We start from the raw sequence: 20,909 nt of genomic DNA, 5'->3' as shown, positions 1-20,909 counted from the left end.
GTGAGAGACTCCGTCATGATCAGCAGCTGATCAGGAGGGCGGCAAAAAAAAAAAGAAGAAGGAGAAAACAACCCAGTTGCTGTTTTTTTTAAGCCTCAAACTCCAGAGAAAGAGATGAAAGTGTGATTAGTGAACAGGATTTCACTCCTCCACAGTTCAGAAGTCGGTCATTTGCACACGCACAGTTTTATAGATTACAGAACACGGCGCGTTAATAATGCATGAACAGCAACTGGAACTGTGCAGGAAAGCAAATATCCACTACAGCTGCTCCTTCTGCGAGCAGCTGCCCTGAAAACAACAACAAAAAAAAAGAAAAGTGAATCTTCAATCGACTGCGTGACGACCGGGGGTCAGGTGATTTATGCTCAGGCCGCCATGTTGGAAGACAAACGCTGCCTTTCCACAGGATTCAAGTGTTCGACAATCGTCCACCACTTTTATTCTTTTTATTCTTTTTCTCGTCGATAAAACTTAAATCCGTCACTGCTGAATCTGAATCTTCCTCATTAAGACTAAAAACAAAGGAGACATTCTGAAGGATGTCAAAGTAAAAGTACAAAATGTCCTCCAAAAAACAATACAACTACTGAAGTACAGTAACAAAATAAAATACTTTGTTAAAGCTGAGGATTTTATTTTGAGGCAGTGACAGTTTCTATTTCACTGAACTCCTGTTCCTCATTATTACTAAACTAACTTGCAGATTTCCCAGAAAGCAGCAAAAACAAAGAGTTTAGCAGCTTTTAATAACACTTACTCTGCTTTGTCTCTTTTAATACTAAAAAGAAAGTTTTTAATGGTGATTGAGGTTCTTACATTGTCTCGTTGGGGAGGATGTGCATCTATCTCCCACCTTAAATGGATTCTTGTCCAGGTTCTTGTCTCTGACAGGATCAAGTTCATCACTGTGTCGCTGCCTATTTCAATAAACTGACGGGTCGACTTGACTAAAATAACGGCCGTGTGTGCAAGTGTGTCTTTCAGATTTTTATTTTTTTTCTTCTCCTCTTTTTAAGCTCCACTTCCTCCTGCGTTAAATGTCAGGGATGTTTTGAATGTCATCTGTTAGAGAGTTACCGAAAAGCTTTTGAGCTGCAGCTTCTGACAACATGTATTTTTTTCCCCGTTTTGACATTTATTCCACGTGTCTGTTTACACACGCTGCCTAATCAAGGTATATTACTGTTTAACAGTGACTTGATTAGCTGCATTAAAGCCACCCGGAGCAGTTAAGAAGCTGCTTTAAGTGCCCTTTGGATTGGATGTAATGCATTTACTGCTTCGTCAAGTAAATTAGCTGAGGTGTGTGTGTGCGTGAGTGTGTGTGTGTCAGCAGAGGAGTGACATGAATGAAAAAAGTGACTCGCAGTGGAGACGTCGCAGCATGACGAGGAGAAAAAAGTAAGAAGTGGGAGTTTATCCAGTCGCCATACATACATACAACTAACCTAACAAAGTCGGAATAATAATTCTTTGTATAATTGTTGCAGCGTACGCCTGATCTCATTGGAAGAATCAAGGTCGGAGGTCTTTACTTGAAGCATGTCTAAAATATTTCATTTAAAATTCTGCATTTTAGTGTACAAAGTTTAAATAATTAATAATGTGTCAAAGTCTATATAGTAAAGACTGCACCCGACCGAACCACCCTCAGAATCTTTCATTTACACACATTTACATAAACTGAGCAAGTCTTACTGCAAAAAAAAAAAAAAAGATTACACAGTATATATATAAAACTATAATGTATATGTACCATCTGGGACCAGTAGGTGTCACTGTATGACAACAGAATGCTGCTACAGGACTGGCCCGGCTTTAAAAAAATAAAAATAGTAGCAAATAGAAACCAATAAGCAGAAACAACCCAGACGAATCTGTGACTAAAAGCACGGCGGACATAAAGAATAACGGCAACTTATACATCAGCGTCACTAAAACACGTTTCAATTCCTCTTCATGACACTTTTTTTTTTTAAATAATTAATAATAAATAAATTTGTGTATCCAGAGTGCAAATGTTCATACAAAAGTTTGGAAACCTGGAGTTAGACAAACTATTTACACTCATTTTAATTCACAGATATATGTAATATTACATTAAGCTTCTCTCTTCAGTCTATCCAGGTTTTCACACGACAATGATGTGGAGTTTTTCATGTTTCCTTCTATTTGTGACTTTATTGTTTTGTTGGTACACATCACATGGTGCAGACTTTGTGTTTACATGACTATGCAATGACAATAAAGACCTTGAATCACTGCAGAGAAGAAACTAAATATATTGTGCAGCTTCTATAAAAAAAAAAAATAAATCCAGAAGTTTTCTATAGAGAGTTCAGCGAGAGATGAGAGGAATTCCTAATAGGCAGGTGTCAGAGTCAATCCAGGAAACTGGATGTGGAGGTTGAATAAAGGACGGATGAGAGAACAGAGAGTGGGTTTGTTTTCCCTGCTGAGAAAAAGCTGCTGCTCATTATTGTGTTTCTGTCTTGATCTTTTTTTCTTTTTCTTTTTTTTTTTTAACACCGTCGCACCTTTTCTCTCCTGATATTAATCCGGACAAACTGACGTTCTGTTCACACACAAGCTTAATTAAACGCATCTCCCTTCTCCCACAACATAACTAAAAATCATATATCAAAAACACATTATTGTCATGGCTGCTGGTGTTTTCACGGTTCACGTGAAGAGACTCAGAAGAGCTGCACGGAAATTCAGAGGAGTCCTCTCCCGCCCTCTGCTGGTCAAACTAGGAACTTCCATCTATTGATCTCAGCTGACAAATGAGGCAAAAAAAATAAAACATGTTTTATCTGTTTGATTGTTGTTTTACTACTCACATATTCAGGAGCGTTTCTACACTGTCTGTGCGCCTTATAAGCCATCGTATGAAGTCTTAGTCCCAACCTGTCAATGCAGTTTAAGGGAGTTTCTCTTCTAACCAATAAACAACAGATATTAAGGGGTGACATCAGGGGGGGTTTCCAACATATAACAGACAGTGTCTAATTAAACATTATTTTTCATTGATATGTCCCAACTTAAGTTCTCTCTAAATGCCCCCATCTGGGCGCCTCTGCTCATAATGCTAGAAACTCTCCTGGCTTATCTCTCACTCTCAGTCAACCAACGCTTCCTGCTTCAAAAAAGGAAGAACGCAGCGCTCAGAAAACTATTGGTGATGACTTGGCATGTATTTTTCCAGTTTCTGCAAAGAACACACTGCAATGTAGGACAGAGTGATTCTCTGGTGTGAGAGAAAAGGGAGCGATGTGCCGCCTTCTACAGCGTAAATATGGAAAACTGCTCATGTAAGCTTTTCACTGCAACCTTGAAGCACGTGGAGGTCAAAACAAGGACAAAGTCAGAGTAAAACTAGAATTGTAAAGTTCAGAAAATGACGATTAAGTGAATAAAGAAACACCATGTTTCATAACTGCTGTCTTGATTTTGTTCACGCCAAGCAAACTCAAATCCATCCACACACTGACATCATCATCTACGTTCCACGATAAACACGTTTTAATTAAAAGAAGGAGGATCATCAGGCAACATTCCCTGTTGTACGCTGCCTTTCCTCCTGTCCTTTACAGCAGCAGCGATACTGTGGAGACATCCCGTATGCGTGAAGGGAGATCACTGGAGCTGCTGCAAACGCATAAACCCACCAGATTTCTGCAAGCGCCAGCAATTTCCCCTCCATTTTCCCACAGTCACGCACCGACCCAGCGCTGACTCTCGTTGGCTGCGTACCAGGACTGAATACCAAACGGCACGGAGGTGCTCCATAATTCAAACGGCCTGGCCTTATTATTCCAGCATCATATATTTCAGGATGAGATCACAAGGAAAATAGTTTAGAAAAAAATAAAAAAAAAACAACCAAGCAGGAGAACCCAGAGTCGACCTTCAGGTCTACAGCTGCAGGACTGTTGGAAATCATTTGAGTCACGCAGGTATATTTAGTCAATGGAGAAGATTGACGGATGGATGAACTTTAAATTGTATTGATTTGAAGCTCCTGAGTGACGCTTCTCCATCTGCAGTGTCTTTCTCTGCCACAAGATGGCGAACTCACTTCCTAACCGCATCTCAGGAGATCTACTGTCCCTCTTCCATTCTCCAAACGTCCCTTTTGATCAGGAATCTTGCCCCCGCACAACTTTTCCACCCCCTCCATGCCGAGATGGAACTCTAAGCCCTTCATGAAGTGAATGAACAGCGTGAGAGTGGATGGATGTGCCTGGACAGTCTCCTCCACCTTCCTCTCTTCAAAGGGCGCACAGAGCATCTTTGAAGGCTTTAATAAAATCTGGTTTCAGGCTTTAGGGCTGAGCTGAGGAACAGGCAGCAGGCGAGGGAATAATACCAGCGAGCTGTGACGTGGGGATGGGTGGATGTGGTGGGTGGGGGTGGGGGTCCAGCTCTAACAGTGTTACTGCAAAGTGACATGTCTGCCTTCCCTCTCAGACTCTCATCACTATTGCAGCACAGTGTGAACTGTCAGCCAACATTGTTTACACAGCAATTTACTGCTTTTACAAGCTAGAACAAACTGTATTTTCATGTCTTACAGTCGGGAAGATTCTGGATTTATTTAAGGAGATCTAATTAAAACTAAAACACACTTCAACAAAGCCTTAATTAAGGATTTTTTTTTTATTGTGTTTCAATAAACTCCTTGAAGTATGTGGTGAGATAATAACAGTAAATCAATTTTAAAACAGTTTCTTTTCCGTCCCATACAAATCTAATGATGAATCACAGGATGAGAATAAAACACACAGAAATTGGCCTCGCAGCGGTGAATTACTGTGATAAATGTTTTGACCACAAGGTGGCAGTATAAGGCGAAGAGACGACCTGGATCTGGACTGCAGGAACTTTGTGCCTCAGGGTCTGAATTAATTTTCTAGCGCCTAAACGTTCCCTGGTTGTGAGTTCGTACTGTCTTACTTGCCTCACTTTAAAAACTCAATTTACTTTGATTAAATGGACGATGTGAGCATTTCTGTCACAGGATCCACAGTGTTATTAACACTCTTCTCCCTTTCAAAGTTTTCTCAGTCAACATGTTCACAAGGCAATAAAGCGCAATCAGTGTTTCACAAGTTGAACCAAGCCGAGCCACGATGCTGACCTCTCCTCTGCTCGTCATGAAAAACAAACAAAAAAAACCAAACACATCTTCCTCCCTTAATGTTCCTAACTTTCAGGACTTAAGTTTGGCGGAAACAAAGCGACTGAATGAGGATCGTCAGGTGTAGATTATGTGAAAAACATAATAATTTTGTCCATTCTGAATGAGCTAAAGCCCTTAACATAATTATTTGCAAATAATCTAATAAAATAGGAATAGATCCCTCCACAAACAGCACAAAACCTGCAAAAGAAAAGGTTTTATTTACAGGAAATGCAATCGTATTTATGTATTGTTGCATTATTGGCTGCAGTTATTACATTAAGAAAGGAATTTTTCTAATATCTTATGACGCTTTATTACATAGAAAAAGACCAAAGTTTGGACATTACTGGCATGTATGATCACCTTATTGGCTGTTACAAGTCAACAATGACAAATATCACTGCAGCTCTGTAAAACCAGCTTTACACTCAGGTGTCAATAGAAATCTTCCACGAACAAGACAGGTTCGATCGGACCGCACTGCTCCGGGTTCTTTTGTGGTTCGACTGGAGTGTCAGCTCATTATCAGATCCGGCGTGCGTTTGAACCGGCGCTTCCCTCAGAGTTTAACAAGATCGTCTTTTTACTGGTAGAGACGGAAGTCAAAGAGCCGATTAGGAGACGCCGCCGAACCCATCAATCTTCCCCCGGTTATTAATAGCCGGGGGTCTCCATTATTGCACCGGGTTTGAGTAAAAGTGCGGCAGAAGCGAGCGTCGAGCGTCGAGCAGATTCGTGTAACAACAAAGAGGTTTGGTTCTGTGCTCCGGACTCAGACACATACAGACACCAAAGGAGTAAATAAACCAGTAAATCTCTTTGGATTTCTCTGAACGAAGCTCCGGACCGATCAGTTTATCCACCTGGATTTATTGATTTCTTATGTTGTGGACTTTTTATCATCCAGTATATGTGGAGCACCGGGAGCGGAAATACCTTCAAAGATATTAACTACAGACAACTGAAGTCTGTGGTTATTGTAGTGGTAGTAGTGTCAAAGTGGTAGTTTTAGTCCTGCATGTTATACTGGTACATTACAGTACATTACACTGGTAATAGTAGTAGCCTATTAGTTTGATATGATAGTAGTACTTATATTATTGCTAGGAGTAGAAGTACAGAGAGTAGTAGTTGGTGTTGTAGTGGGATGTTATAGTAGTAGTAATAGAAATAATAGTAGTGGCAATATTAGTCATAGTAGGAGCACTAGTAGTACTACTACTTCCTTTACGACTTATTATTTCTACCACTATTACGAGTTGTTGTTGAATTCTAGTAGTTGTACTACTACACTAGCAGTACTAACAGCTATCACTACTACTAGAATTACTAGTGTGCACTACTAGTAAAGTAAAGAGCTTTTCCAGAGGTTTTCGTCTCTATTCCAGCAGAGATTCTTCCTTTAATGCTGCGATTAGTCTGATTTATATAAACTCATTCTTCAGCACCGCGGCTCTCAGATGAAACCGTTTCCACCTGCATCTCGAAATGTGCTTCAACTATTAAAGGCAAACCTGCTGCTACTGTCGGAACGCCGACGCCAGATGATCCTTTTTCCAAGGTGCCATGGAAACGAGGCTCACACACCAAACATCTCCGCTTTCGACAGCAGCGCGGCTTCACCGATACGACTGGAAGCTTTTCTTTCCACGAGTGCTTTTCTACGGGGCTTCACAGAGAATTCCTCTCCGTCCTTCAGGCTGGAATTAGTCTTTTTGAGTAAATAATCAGCGTTTGAACTTAATCGAGGACACGCAGCGACCAGCGGAGCCTCAGCTGGCGTGTTTCTCCCCGACAGCCAGCGGTCCAGACGGTCATGGATCCATGCGCCTCCCCCCTGGGACGGACTCTGTTCCTCCGTACTGTGTGACCCACTTCGCTGACAGCAGAAGAGCTGCTCTCGCCGGGCAACAAGGAGCAGCATTACACTGAGGGGGGGTGAAAAACAAGTGGCGCCTCACCGGGGGTCTGCAACCCACCAGGCGGCGCTTCAGCCACGGCGTCAATCTCTCCCCGGAGCTCTCAGGAGGTTAAATGGAGATAAACATTTCCGTCTCCTTTTGTTTTGTTTCATTTCATTCGCACAGCAGGTGAAATTGGACTCTTTATCTCAGGGGCAGCGTTTTGGAAAAATGGCGTTTCGCCCATTTCCATGAAGACTGATGTTTTGAAAAGTTCCACCTTGGGAGCCATTTCCAAAAAGCTGCGTGTTCGGTGACTCTTTCGTTCTGCTTTTACAGCGGCCCCAAAAATGAAAACCAAACCCTGACTGTCGACCCAGTCTTGTGCTCGTCTACAAGTTTCACAGCTGCTTTTCTGTGAATGGAGGGAGACTAAATGTTTTTTTGAAAACGGTTCCTTAATGCAAACAAATGCAGTTCAGTCAATTTTATCCCCATTTGCTTTCACTCCACATTTATCGTTGAATCTCTGTACGTGAAATCGTTTTTTCCAGCTGAGGCCACAGAAAATCAAATAGAGTGAGGCTTTTTTTTTTGAGTCCAACAAATAATAATACCTTTGATTAAAGACATTAGTTTGACTCAAAACAACTGAAATGTTTATCATGACGGATGGAAAAGAAAAAGTACATAAGTTCTTCTTATGTGAAAGATCTAACCGGGGTTACCTTTCTGGAAAAGTATTCCCGTCACATTTTGGCCTGATTGAGAGTAAATGAAGCTTGAAGTGTAACTTCATTAATCGGCTGCTTCGTTCCTGAGAGGTCAAACATGTTCGCTTCACTCTTCCACAACAAGCTGTCAATGTTCTTGCTCTGCTTCACATCCGCTCATCTTTCTGTCCACACAGCCGATCGATGCACCGGCCAACCTCCTGGATCATTTTCAGAGTCAACAGAGCTCCAGTTAGATGAAGTAAAAAGAGAGAGATTTCATATATATTACGTGGTAAACTACCACAATAAAAGCACACACAGATAACATGCATGTAAAATCTCCCACTCCATTAGAGGCTGTGACCTTTGCTGCACATTATATTTGTCACGTGTCCCGTCAGTAACGACGGCCACAATCCAATAAGTGCACACACACACACACACACACACACACACACATAAATATATTCCCATGTGCAGCGCTCTCCCGCTTTGCTTCATCGGCCCGAAACACACAGAGCAAACTGCCACACAAGCAAAACGCGGATTGATTTTCTTTTTCAACCGTCCAACCGAACCCTGGCGGGGACGGAAAGCTGGACGGCGACACGTCGGCGCCACTGTGCAGTTTGACGGCGTCAACTCGGAATTATTGTAGGAGTAGCAGTGTCAAAAACTGTTCTGGAGCAGATTTGAAAAGAGGAAAATTTCATCGTGCTTCTAATCTGATCTGGCAAAATAGAAAAAAGTGAATTTGGTAAAAAAAAAAACCGGCAAATATGACATAAGATAAATAAGAAATGGAAAATGTGTTTTAAATGACCTTGTCAGCCTCAAAGCACTTTACACACACACTAATGTTCGACCTTGATTGGGACTGATTGGAGTTCAGTGCCTTGCCCAAGGACACTTTACCCGGGTGAGATGGGAATCGAACCACCAACGCTGAGGCTTGAAGAAGACCTTTGCCAATTGAACCAAATAAACCCTGTTCAGGATCGCAGGCTGCACAATGTCCACATGAGTGGAAACCCCCTCAGAACCAGCAACACAAACAGGAAGTGGACAGATAAAAGCTGAGAAGTGAAAAGTGACCATCTGAGCGCAGTAAGGCGCAGTGGTTTGGCCCGTCGGCGGGGTCAAAGAGAGACGGCGGACCTCGGAGGTGACGACTGACAATGTGACGTAACGCTTCTCACCTCAGCACCATGGGAGAGACTCCTTTTCCTGAGGGCCGGAGAGGGCTCGGCTGATTGTAGAGGAGTCAGACCTCCGTTCTTCCACGGCTCCCCTGAAGGTGACTTTGGTACAGTCCACACAGGAGCACCATCTGAAACACGACAAGGCGGCGGCGTTCAGTGAGGCAGGGCGAGGCGGCGGCGCCTGGGAGGGACACGCTGAGCACAGGGGTGAGAGCATCATCAAAACTCACATCGCTCTCAGTCAATATTCAAGTGTGCGGCGCCCTGAATGAATGAATGGAATATTCCTGCCTGGATCAATCAAACATCCAGCGGCGACTAGAATGATGATTGGCTTTAAATCCAGGCCACCAGCGCTGAAATATTCAGCACAAATATTAGAAATCAACAACCCGTGTTTGTGTGCACCCCGTGTCACAGCGCAGATAAAAACTTTAAACCTGTTTTTTTTGCAAAAGAAAATACTCCTACTTTTACTTTCTTCAGCTTCAGGAAATGAGCTGTCAGAGGAGATGAATTACCTTGATGATCTATTTCTGAAGCCCAATTTATGAACGAGTCCTGTGCAGTGAGAGGCTCCACGTCTGACTGCTTCTCAGCCCGTTAACCAACACGGCACCGTTTCACAATAAATTCTCACTAGTAGAGTATTGCATACCGATATTATGAAACTAGTAGCCAACTTTTTGTTATTGTGCAACAACATTATTAGAAAAGTTATTCAATAGTTTTAACTGCGGTTCAGGTTTGTGACAGATTTTGTGTAACACAAATGTTGGCCGATAAATAATGATTTAACACTTTTGAAACTATTTAAAGGCATAATCTTGTATCATTTATCATTTTTCATAATATGTTTTGAAGTTTTCAGGCTCATATCAGCCCCTCCACATTCCTAAAAAGTACTCTCAGGGTCTTATATTATCATTGAAGAAGCACTTATGAACACATTTAGATATTTATTAAAGTGGATTTCAGGCTTCAGTTACTTTTTAACTTAAAATCCTCTACTTTTATGAATAAACTTGTCGGTTTATGTCATCCCTTTTACTTCACTTACTAATAAACATTTTCATTTTATTAACCTTTTATTTATTTATTTTTTGAATAATTTTACAATTTCCCCATTTAATTTTGCTATGCTGAACATATGCACGTGTGAATCGTACAAATAATGTGAATTAATTTGTGTGTATGAATGTGTATGTACGCAAATATTATTTTCCTTTTATTGTTTTCGTTAAGCACTTTCGAAAAACTGATGGAAATTGATTAATTAATTTATTTTCTGTCACTTTTTGAAACTCGGTACAGTTAAACATTATAGATGGAGGGTGTAAAACTGAATGAAATCATGCATATTTTGTATATTCATAATTTTATTTTCGATTACAGTCTTATAGAATTACATGAACTGATGCTGGTTAAACTCAAACTCAAACTAAGTTGAATTATTGAAGCACTTATTTCGATCTCATCTACGGGGCTAAAGTTGTAAAATCATGAGACACAGTTAATTAAATTCCCTGAAATCAGATAAAGTGTGAAACCGGCGAGGAAGAAGAGCTCCTCATTAGACAAACTGCCTCCTCAGAAATAGACTGAACCTACTGACTGAGGTGTTCCTGTAGAAATAGACTCATCAATAACTGCTTTTAAGGCGATGTAATCTACATTGAAATATCAGTTACCAACCTGCAAGCCTGCATTTATTCTGTTTTCTAATATAGGATTATCTGCCATCTCCTCGGGCTCTAATATTCCAGCCGTGGGTCTGATTTCAGAGTGCAGGTAATGGAGCCGCGCTCGTCTCTGCTCCCTCCACTCAAATTGGGTTAAAAGTCTAATTCGCCGAGAGGCACTTCTTTGATACCCATTAGTGGGACGCAGGCGGTGCTGACATTGGGTCGACGTGCCGGCGGGCTGCAGGCGAAGCTGCCTGCACAAAATGTGCTGAAACAGGCCCCCGGGCCACGTCTCCACTTTGGTCAACTGACAGTTTGACTGACAGGAAGCTAAAAGGTGCGAGCGAACCTCGTCCACCGACATCAGACTCCTGGAGGGTGGAGGCCCGAGCCGAGGGGGTTGTTCTGCCCGAGGGCCAGGCAGACGTGAGAGAATTTAATTGAAGCGGATTCTTTTTTTTTTTTTTTTTTGGGAGAAAGAAAATGTTATTTTCAAGACATTTGGAGGTTAATGGGTTCCTCACAGGTTCAGGAGGAAAGAAAAGGCTGTTGATGCTGTAAATCAGCTGGTCGACAGAGACTCGGGCATGTGCAACAGACAAAACAGCAAGAAGTTGGTGTGTTTTTTTTTAAAACATTCAAGAGGAAACCTGTGCACACTGGTGAAGGCGACACTGTTTGAACAAATCACACGTAAACTGGAATGTTTGACTTTGAAATGGTTGAATTAGCAGCTCACAGCGATCGTCCTCAACGCAGTCTCCTATCTTTAACACAAATCTCGCCGAAGCCACTGAGGACACTGTCAGGTTAATTGTCCACATTTCTCATTACGTTAAAACGATAATAAACCCAGTTTAGGAAGAAAGGACAAAAACATTTAATTTGGGATTCCCTGATTTCAATATTTCAATGATTTTCATATTGAATTAAAGGATGTTGAGGCTCTGCGGCGGGATTGTTATATAAAGCGACATAATATTTTTTGGGGAAAATTTTAAATAATTTTTTCATTGTGAGTTTCCTTCTTTTAGCGGAACTATTTAAAAGTATTTAAATTGTTTTCCTAATTGCTTTTTCTACATTCTAACTATTATTGTTTTACAGGGAAAATATGAAGTTATTATTGTTATTATCAGAGCTGTTCATTACTGGAGACAATAGTTTTGTTTATTTTCAAGATGTTTTCCACTTTAATTCCAAAATATCAGAAATGTTCTTGCATTTCTTTTTCTTCCAGATATTGGACATTTTTGGTCATTAGATATTTCATGTAATTTAGGTTGAGAACTTTTAATTATTTCAACAATGAGCAGAATTCAGACATATAATTACAAGTAAAAAAAATTTTGGAGTAGTATTAGTATGGTCTATGGAGTTAACAGTGTATTTATAATTACACACACCGTTTTGTTAGGTGTATTCTTAAATGTCTATTTATAGTAAAGTAAGAGATCCTGAGTCTTTTCCGGCAGCGTCACAGCAGAACCGGAGGGTTTTGGGCTCACATCTCATCCGGTTTGGTTCAATTAAAAACAAACTCTGCTGTGATCGCTGCATCAGCGATGTCGCTGTATGAACGCCGCCATCTGGACGCCGACGCTTCCGAAGCACTGCATGTTTGCAGCAGATCATACGAGACGTTTGCGAGGGAGAGACTCCTGCTGTTGTTTGGACTACTTTATGCACTTCATTAGCTTTTAATTAGCTCCCGGCTGGTAAAAATACCACGGCGATGATGCTGTCAGCACAGTAGCACAACGTCGACAACAAAGCAAATCTCAGTAGTTTTTTTTTTTTTTTTTGTTATTTTTCCCCTGAACTTTCATCCAATCCACTCATTTATCTGAAGTAGAATTTGTATGCGTCATTGTTTTGTTAATGTCACCCACGTGTTTCGACACCAACAGCTTAATATCATAGACAATGTTTAGTTTTTTTGCCTGCACTGTACTTCCTGTTGCACATGACTGAGGTCTGCCGGGATACCGTCACTGAGATGTCGCCGTAAAGCACCAGAAGTAGAGGCACTCTGGGAGCAGGTTCATGTTGGGACCATTGGATGAAGGCATGCAGGCCAGTCGCATCAAACAGTGGAGACGCAAACATTCATGCAGTTCGTGTTTCCAATGGTTTTTTTTAGTTTTTTTTTAAAATCTTCCATTTCTGGGCTTTGACATCCACCTTGTAATGCTGCCTCGTCCAACTTTCACTCAGCGTCTTCTTCCTGTCCTTTTTTCATTTCTCAGTGGAAAAAACAAAACAAAAAAAACGAAAGACATGCTCTTCACCTCTCACTTAAATTTGGGGTTAATTAAGGAAACTTTCATTTCCTTAAAGGAAAGTGTTGTTTGTGGTGACGGAGGGAGGGTGGGGGCTTCAAGCTCTTTGTGGCGGTGACGGGAGTAAAGGGGAATCCAAAAAGAGCTAAAAACGAGCAGCAGAGATCCTCCATGACATCAGCTGATAATTCGCTGTCTGGTTCTCGACTGGCAGGTTTTGTTTTGTTTTTCATGGTTTAATTATTACTCAAGCCAACTCAAAGAAGTTGCTCTGGTTTTGTTGTCCGAACAACGGGGTGATCCCCGAGGGATCAACATGCCAGCCAGACTCCAAATCTCATGCTCGAGAGTTGCCAGCCCATGCAGTGACATTGCTTTTCCCATGTGGGCATAACAGCACCATTCAACCAGCCAACCGACCAACCAGCTCCTCCCTTTATCAGCGACATCAAACCAGGATGCTGCTCATGCCGGTGAGCCTCTCTACCCATCACCCGGCCAAACCCAGGACCCTAACAGGACGCTCCTCACTGAGGTGTGGGGGGTACATGCCGGAAGCAGGGAGCAGCTGGACCCCCACAGGACTGATCAGCCAGGCAGCGGAAGGAAAGAGGTTTGTACTTGCGGCCCGGCGGTCCCACTCCACACCACCCCCTGTCTGACGAACAGCCACAGGGCAGGGTGGCTGCTGGCGCAAAGAGAAGACCGACAAACCGTGAGGAACGGACAACGTCAGGATGAAATGCTCCACTCACCCAAACCCAGAGACGAAAACAAAGGAGGGAAGAGGCAAACACAAACCTGCAAGGCATAAACGATGGCTCTGAACGGTTTGCAGCTCACACTTTTGGGCGCCGTCAGGTTGGATTCACAGCGGTGGTGATAAATACATCATTACTAAGTGTTGATCTTCCAGTTTTTAATCCAGATTCAGTCTGGAAATAGCTTTTAAGTTACGCTCTATGGATTTGCAAGGGGAAGAAGAAGCTGCAGTTTGCATGCCAATCCACTAGTTGGTGTTGTCTCATCATAATGCAACGGTAAGATACAAACATTGAAGATGTTTCTTTGTGGTATAGGCCCAGTCGGTATCTGTCATGTTTGAGAAATGTGTCCTGACGATGGTGATGTGAAAGTACACTTTGTTTGAGAAACGATATTAAATTAAAAAGAGTGAGCAAAACAAACACTCAAGACTCCTCTGTTAATGTCTACCAGTGCAGTTCCAAAATGTTGCTCTCTGGGTTTTTAAAAGTGCCATTTTCAGAGTCTATAACTATTGTCGGCAAAGAGACTATTGGACTGTGATTGGTCAGAAAACTAAAGTGGGTTTAAAGACCTTCAAAGACTCCTGCACTTGTATGGTCTCACACGACTTCATTTTTTAAATGTCTTCCTGCTCCAATATATTTGGTTTAAGGACAGAATTAAATGTTTACTCTTATGATGTCAAAATGTGGTTCTGGGCATTTCTGATGATTGTGTCATCAACAAACTCTGCAAGCTGCAATCAAGTGTGTTTATCTGGTTTCCTGAACTGTGACTACGTGGCATAAAGAAAGTGGGATGATTTCATCAGAGGCACGAACACAAAGTCAAAGGTGAGAAGAGACAGAACAGACGCCATCTGCAAACACAACCACAAACTGAGGTGAAAGTACAGATAAGCTCATAGTTTCAATTTCTCCGTTTTCTTTACAGAGACGTGACGGAGATGTTGGAGGGAAATGTCAGGACGAGCCGCTGAACTCAGCAATGGTTTTTTGGGGGATGTGAAAACAACTTTTCAGTTCGTCCAACTAAGCTTTGGTACGATTCAGACGCAGTAGCAATCGATGAATTCCTATTATCATCATAATTCTAAAGCTTTTTTAACCATAACATATGGGAGTGTGTGTCCTGATCCACTCTGAGCTGCTGGGAATGTGAATGAGCAAGCAACAAATTTGTCAGAGCCACCTTTCAAGCCTTCAGGAAAATTAGTTTGCGCAACTCAACAGTGTTTCCAGAGGAGTCCTGCTTTAAGTCAGCATCGCTCCTCCTTGTTCTACAGCGACTTGTGGAGCGTAAATGGATTACAAATAATCTTTTCTTGGGAAAATAGGATTAGTCGACAGCACTTGATGGATTTCACCTTATCTCAACACACTCATACTGGATCCAGTGTCTCTACCGTCCACTTTTAAGAAGTGCTTCCCTGGTGTTACGCCAATAGAACCACCCGTTGGCTGCAAATGGTTTCAATTGAAACAACTTTATTGGATCCATGGAGATCTGGCACAGAGAGGGTTAAACATGGCAGAGGTCTGACATTTTAGGCACCAGTGTGGATTCCTTTGGTAAAGACTTAATCCTTTGAGAAGATTGAGGAGTGCATAGTAGAAGTCATTGTATTTAGATTTGCTCACTCACACATAAACCCAGTTGTTTCATGCTGACAGTCCGAAATGCTTTCAGGGCTTCTGTAAACACCTCTGCCAATAAAACTCCCTTTCATACACACGTCACATTCATGCTTGTACTCGACACAATTATTAGAATTATTATCTATTGGCATTTCAATAGACAGAAATAAACAGCACAAAACGACAGGTACAAACAACGGCAGGAGACACAAACGGAACAAATAAAAGCGTTTAAGACAAGAAGTGCAACATTCAACAACATTTACTACAAACATTCAAATTCATGGTCGCCATCAGGCACGGACACGGGCCACAGTCTAGCTGCCCCAGCGGGGCCTTGCTGCTGGAGCTGGGCTCTGGAAAAAACAAGGAGGTGGGGGGAGACGGAGGGGTCGGGGGCTCCAGTAGCAGCACTGGAATGGGGCCCGGGGCGGACTCACCGGAGGGCGCGCCGTGGCCGCTGTGGTTGCGCTGGGAGGCGTTGGAGTGAGGCGGCCCCTGGCTGTGGCTCTGAGTCTGCTGGAGGATGTTCAGGCACTCTCCCAGGCAGCTGAGCGTGGCGGCCGACGTGGCCTTGAGCAGCAGCAGGTCCTGGTCCAGGCAGGACAGCGGGCCTCTGGTGGGCAGAGAGTCAATGGACTGGACCAGGTTCTTCTGTTGGCCCTCTGCCTGAGACATCACCTGTGAAAGATCGAACATGAACACACTGCGACATTCCTCAAATACACGGTGAACTAATGACGTTGGGACTAATGATGCGCCTAGAGACATTCTAGCTCTATAGACGTACACATTGTAGACCCAGGACAGATCCACAGTCCATAGCAGGACAGTCAAAAGCCCTTCTTGGGTGAATTTGATCTCTATCTGTTCACATGGTTTTATATATATATATATATATTTGACTATTGCCAGGGAACTGTTGGGTCACGTTGTAGGTGCTTTTCTACAGACTGTTTCTTTATTTGTGTTCTTGGATGCATGTGGCACAATCAACGGCAAACAACATGTTTAGAAAGATAAGTTGAACGTTTCCGTGAGGCTTGCGATGGCATTCAAGCAGCAGCAGCAGTCGTTACTCTTTAATTCACTATTTCTTTCTCACTGTGCCTCAAGACGTGCAGCACGCACAATCTTCTCCTCCAAAGATCATCCCAAAGAAAGAAGCAATCTGACAACAGCAACTCTCATTTCGTCTGTGTCACAGGCCTCCATTGTTGTCGATGGAACACATCCGTTTAGTGACACAGTTGCACAATGAAGGGGTTCTAATCTGCAGATGACAATAATCCCCAAAGAGACACACAATTTACTGAGTAAACCGGAGAAGAAAATGAAGACGTGCAACCTGAAAGTTTAAGTCCACAGATGTCATTTTTAGATAAAGGTTTAATATTTATGTATGTTTACAACTCGACACAGTTCAGAGCTTCTGTGGATGAATTACGGGCTCCTGTCCCCCTGCAACCTCTATTTGGACGGAGCGAGGGATGAATGGTCACATTATGCTCCATCTATCCATCTTCTGTAGCGCTGGAGCTGATCCCTGATCCCTGATGACTGCGGCTGAGCGCCGTTGCACCCTGGACAGGTGTGTGGGCCGACACACGCAGCGACATGGAATCGCACACACGCTGATATTCTCGTTACAACCAATATTTTGTTATTTACCATAACTAAAAATGTAGTTTCAAGCTTGAAAGCAGCGAGTAATGAAGGTGAGATTACGTCCTCCGCCCTCTCATACAATCGCACAGCTCTGCAAGTGTGTAGGTGGTGACACAGTTTTATATTATCTCTTCTTTTACAGGCAAACAACTGATCCACGCGACCATCTGCGCCGAGACGACGGAGCCAAAAAAAAAGAAGAAGAAGAAGAAGACGCTGCAAAAACTCTTCAAACTAGAAAACTTCCTCTCACTCGGAGGATTTCTGTGTGACTCACCTGTCGCGGGCTCAACGTATCCCCAAAAAGAAGAAGACAAAAGTCCCTTCCAGCCAGCGGGTAATGAGCTCCTCTCAGGGCTAATGAATCTGGGTTGTTTATCAGCCTGGAAATGTTGTACTCATTAATATTGTACGGCTTCACCAACACTGGACCGACACACACGCCTCGTTGAAACATCTGTCTGCCTTCATCCGCACACGGAGCTTTATTTTGGAGTCACTGAAAGGCCGCTGCATCGGGGTTACGCACGCGAACACACTCGAGTGAAGGGATTTGGTTTTTAATAAGCTCGCGCAATTATTCAGCCTTTTGCTCGAGTTCATTGTTAAAGGCAGACAGGGATCATATCTATATTTTGAATGCTGTATTTTAACTAGATTCTCACAGTTCTGAAAAGTGATACTAGATTGTTTCCACACCGAGTTATTTTACAGGTGTGGGAGTCTTTGCTGTGTCAAAACAATTTCACCCATTCATCTTCTGTGTTGCATCATCCAACTGGAGCAGCGACTCTGGATGAAGCCAGGAAACACCCCGGACAGGCTGCCAGTCCATCACAGGATAAACACAAAAGGGCAATTTGGAGTCACCAAATAACATCAATTACATGTTGTTTTGTAGGAAAACACAAGCAAAAACCCCCCCCCCAAAAAAACAACTGACAGAAATGCCCCGGACAACAGGGATTATCTCGCTGTGTTACAACTTTGCAATGCAATGAAGAATAAATGTCTTCATTTGTATCTACGGTGACAAATTAAATGTGCCCAGTCAGCTGCAGCAACTGTGAAAACGCCTGTATTTTTGGGGGGAAAAATTCAAGATCTTGGCTCACTGTAGTAAATAAGCAAACATTGCTCATAGTGCACACAAACATTGGACTGAGGGAGGCTGGAATAACACACAGAGAGGCAGCAGGCTGCAGCTTTTTTCTGGTGTGAATACGACATGGTGTTTTGATAGATTGCTCATCTTGGAAACTGGTCACAAATGCCACTTATGAAAGCAACAGAGGCTTTCTGAGGCATATCAAGTCTTAAAACAAGATGTCCGACCAAAACAATTTAAAGAAAAACGGCCCCTTTTTTGTGTGTGTCTGATATTTGGGAGCTGAGGTTTCTTGTTGCTTCTCGTCAAAAGCGACACTGATAATCTGTGACGAGTTAAATGCTGGCTGACATCTCGTCAAACTGAGCCACGATACAGGGCTTAACTTTTTTTATTATTTTTTTTAAATACATATTTTACCTGACCTGAATTCAAACGGACTTTTCATAGAGAGGGAAGCTGTATTTATCACCATCTGCTTGCATTTCATTGCCTTATTGAAGCATATAGCGCCACGCTAATCGAGCTTAGAACTGATATGAAGGCTCATGCACGACACGAAAAGCAGGAAAGCTGACATCTCGGCGTATAATTGCATCTGTGCGGCACTAATAATGCCAAAAATCAGTACCTGCCTCAGGGTTTATACTCACTGAGATGGGGGAGTGTTGTAGCTACTAACGGGAGGCGCAGCAAGTTTCAGAGCAAATGTGTTGCTATGCAACCTTAAGTAACTCCAAAAAAAAAAAAAAAAAAAAGTCATTCCATGTTCAAAAATAACACGGCTCACTGGCTTTTATGGTGCTGAGGAAGACTGCTGCCACCTTTATTGATGCAAACCAAACCTGATATTTTTATGCAACTATCAAAAGGCCTTCAGTGGGAGGATTAATACGCCACTTGTGCCATGAGAGACAAGAGCGTCCAATAAGACATAATGAAGTGGAGATAAGGGTGCGATTTAAAGCCAAGGGGGACATAACCAAAGATATGAGGTCTGAAGGGCAAAGGACCGACGTTAGTTTGGACAGAGGGAATTGATGATTGGTTGGATTATGTTTTATCCATCCACCTTCTCCATCACTCTGTCCTACAAAGGCTGCTGGAGATGATCACAGCTAATTATGGCTGAAGGCAGAATACAACCCGGGCAGCTCCACACATCCAGGCCCAGTCCGCCACGGGGGTAACGCACACACGCACACGCACACGCACACGCACACAGGGAGAACATGCAAACTCTGCACAGAAACAACATTCTGACTTCCACCGAGGATATTCTCACTGTGAGACCGTGCAGATTCCATTTTCCATAAATAACAACTTCAACAAGTGTGGAGCCACCATTATTGTCAAAACAGCCAATAACGTATTAATCCGAGCCCATTTAAATGTAACACAGCAAATAACGTAATAGTTTGCCAACAGTGTAATACAACATTTGAGCCAAAAGTGTAATAAGGTTTTGCCAGTTATTTAGTAAGTTATTATATTTTTGAAGAAAAATATCTGAATTGTATGACAGGAACCAATGGAAGTGAAAAGGATTTAGACAAAATAAAATATAAAAAAAGAAAAAAAGTAATATCCTCATAAAAAGAGTAATTGCTTTATATAAAGTGACAAAACAAATAGAACTGAAATAAAATACTTTTTTGCACTTTGATAGTCAGAAATAAGTGGATTAAATAATCATCAAAATATGGTTGTATTTTTTTTTTAAGTATTTCATTAGCAAGTTATTATGATATTGCTTCATCACGTTAAAAAAGGCTAAAATGATTACGTTATTGTTAGATTTTGCAGTAACAGCCATTACTACATTAGTGTTTGCTACAAGGGTTTCTGATAACAAAACAAAACGTAAATAAAATCTTTTTTCTTTTTTTTTTTTTAAAGAAAATTGAGGTGCCTTCAAGCGACATTAGGATGGACACATAAAGAAACACCTGCACAGCACATTCTTTATAAATCAAACACCCTTTGATGCTCAACAAATGTAACTAACAATCATCCTTTATCGATAGAAGTCAAAGCAGCAAACCTTCGATTTCGGTTTTGAAGTAAGAGACGTAGAAATAAAAGGAACATATCGTATAATTGAAGCAGGTAAAGGCAATAGGCTTACAATGGCAGACACACACACACACACACACACACACACACACACACACACACACACACACACACACACACACACAAAGCTCTCTGGATCCGCCATGACCAGCCATGCTTCCAGAAATAGCCTAACCCTGACGAGCCGGCTCTGCAGCGCGAGAGCCCAGAGATGCCGTTTGTGCTGCACAGAGAATGGAGGCGTTTGAAGAGTTCACGTCTGTCGGCTGTGACAGGCTGGCTGGGCCAGAGACGGTTATGTGGCCCGACTCCCACCGTCACACGTCCGGTAGGTGACAGATGCACGCATGGATGGACAGACGGATGGAAGGTGACAGCGTGACAATGGCCTGAGCGTCCACCATAAAACCTCAGTGATGTAAAGATATTTGACTCCTTAATCACAATGTAGAATCTTCATAGCGCTTCGTGAATAGACTCAGTTTCAGCAAATCTGGAATCATTGTATATATATATATATATATATATACACAGGCACATAAACAGACTGTTCATGCATTCATCCAGGTAGGAGGCATCTCAATACAAACTGAATCGGGTAAACTGGACGTGGTAATGTGGTGAAGTCACTTAGATGAGGGTTAAAACGTCGTCCAAGACGTCCAATTTTACTTC

The 20,909-nt window shown here is 42.3% G+C and overlaps 1 protein-coding gene across 2 annotated transcripts in view; it reads right to left on the bottom strand.

Annotated features, from left to right (window-relative positions):
* osbpl10a (oxysterol binding protein-like 10a) overlaps positions 1 to 20,909 on the bottom strand; it is a 65,124-nt gene that overhangs the window by 11,166 nt on the left and 33,049 nt on the right. For both annotated transcript variants that reach the window (XM_080484883.1, XM_080484884.1), the window contains 2 exons: positions 15,823 to 16,063; positions 9,008 to 9,138 (listed from right to left, as the gene is read on the bottom strand). In XM_080484883.1, coding sequence (XP_080341009.1) covers positions 9,008 to 9,138; positions 15,823 to 16,063 — 372 coding nt within the window. The remainder of the gene's footprint in view (positions 1 to 9,007; positions 9,139 to 15,822; positions 16,064 to 20,909) is intronic.

Source organism: Lipophrys pholis (assembly GCF_963383615.2).
Source record: "Lipophrys pholis genome assembly, chromosome: 17".
NCBI classification, from domain to species: Eukaryota; Metazoa; Chordata; class Actinopteri; order Blenniiformes; family Blenniidae; genus Lipophrys; species Lipophrys pholis.
The sequence above is the reverse complement of the archived record's forward strand: the minus strand, read 5'-3'. Positions and strand labels throughout refer to the sequence as shown.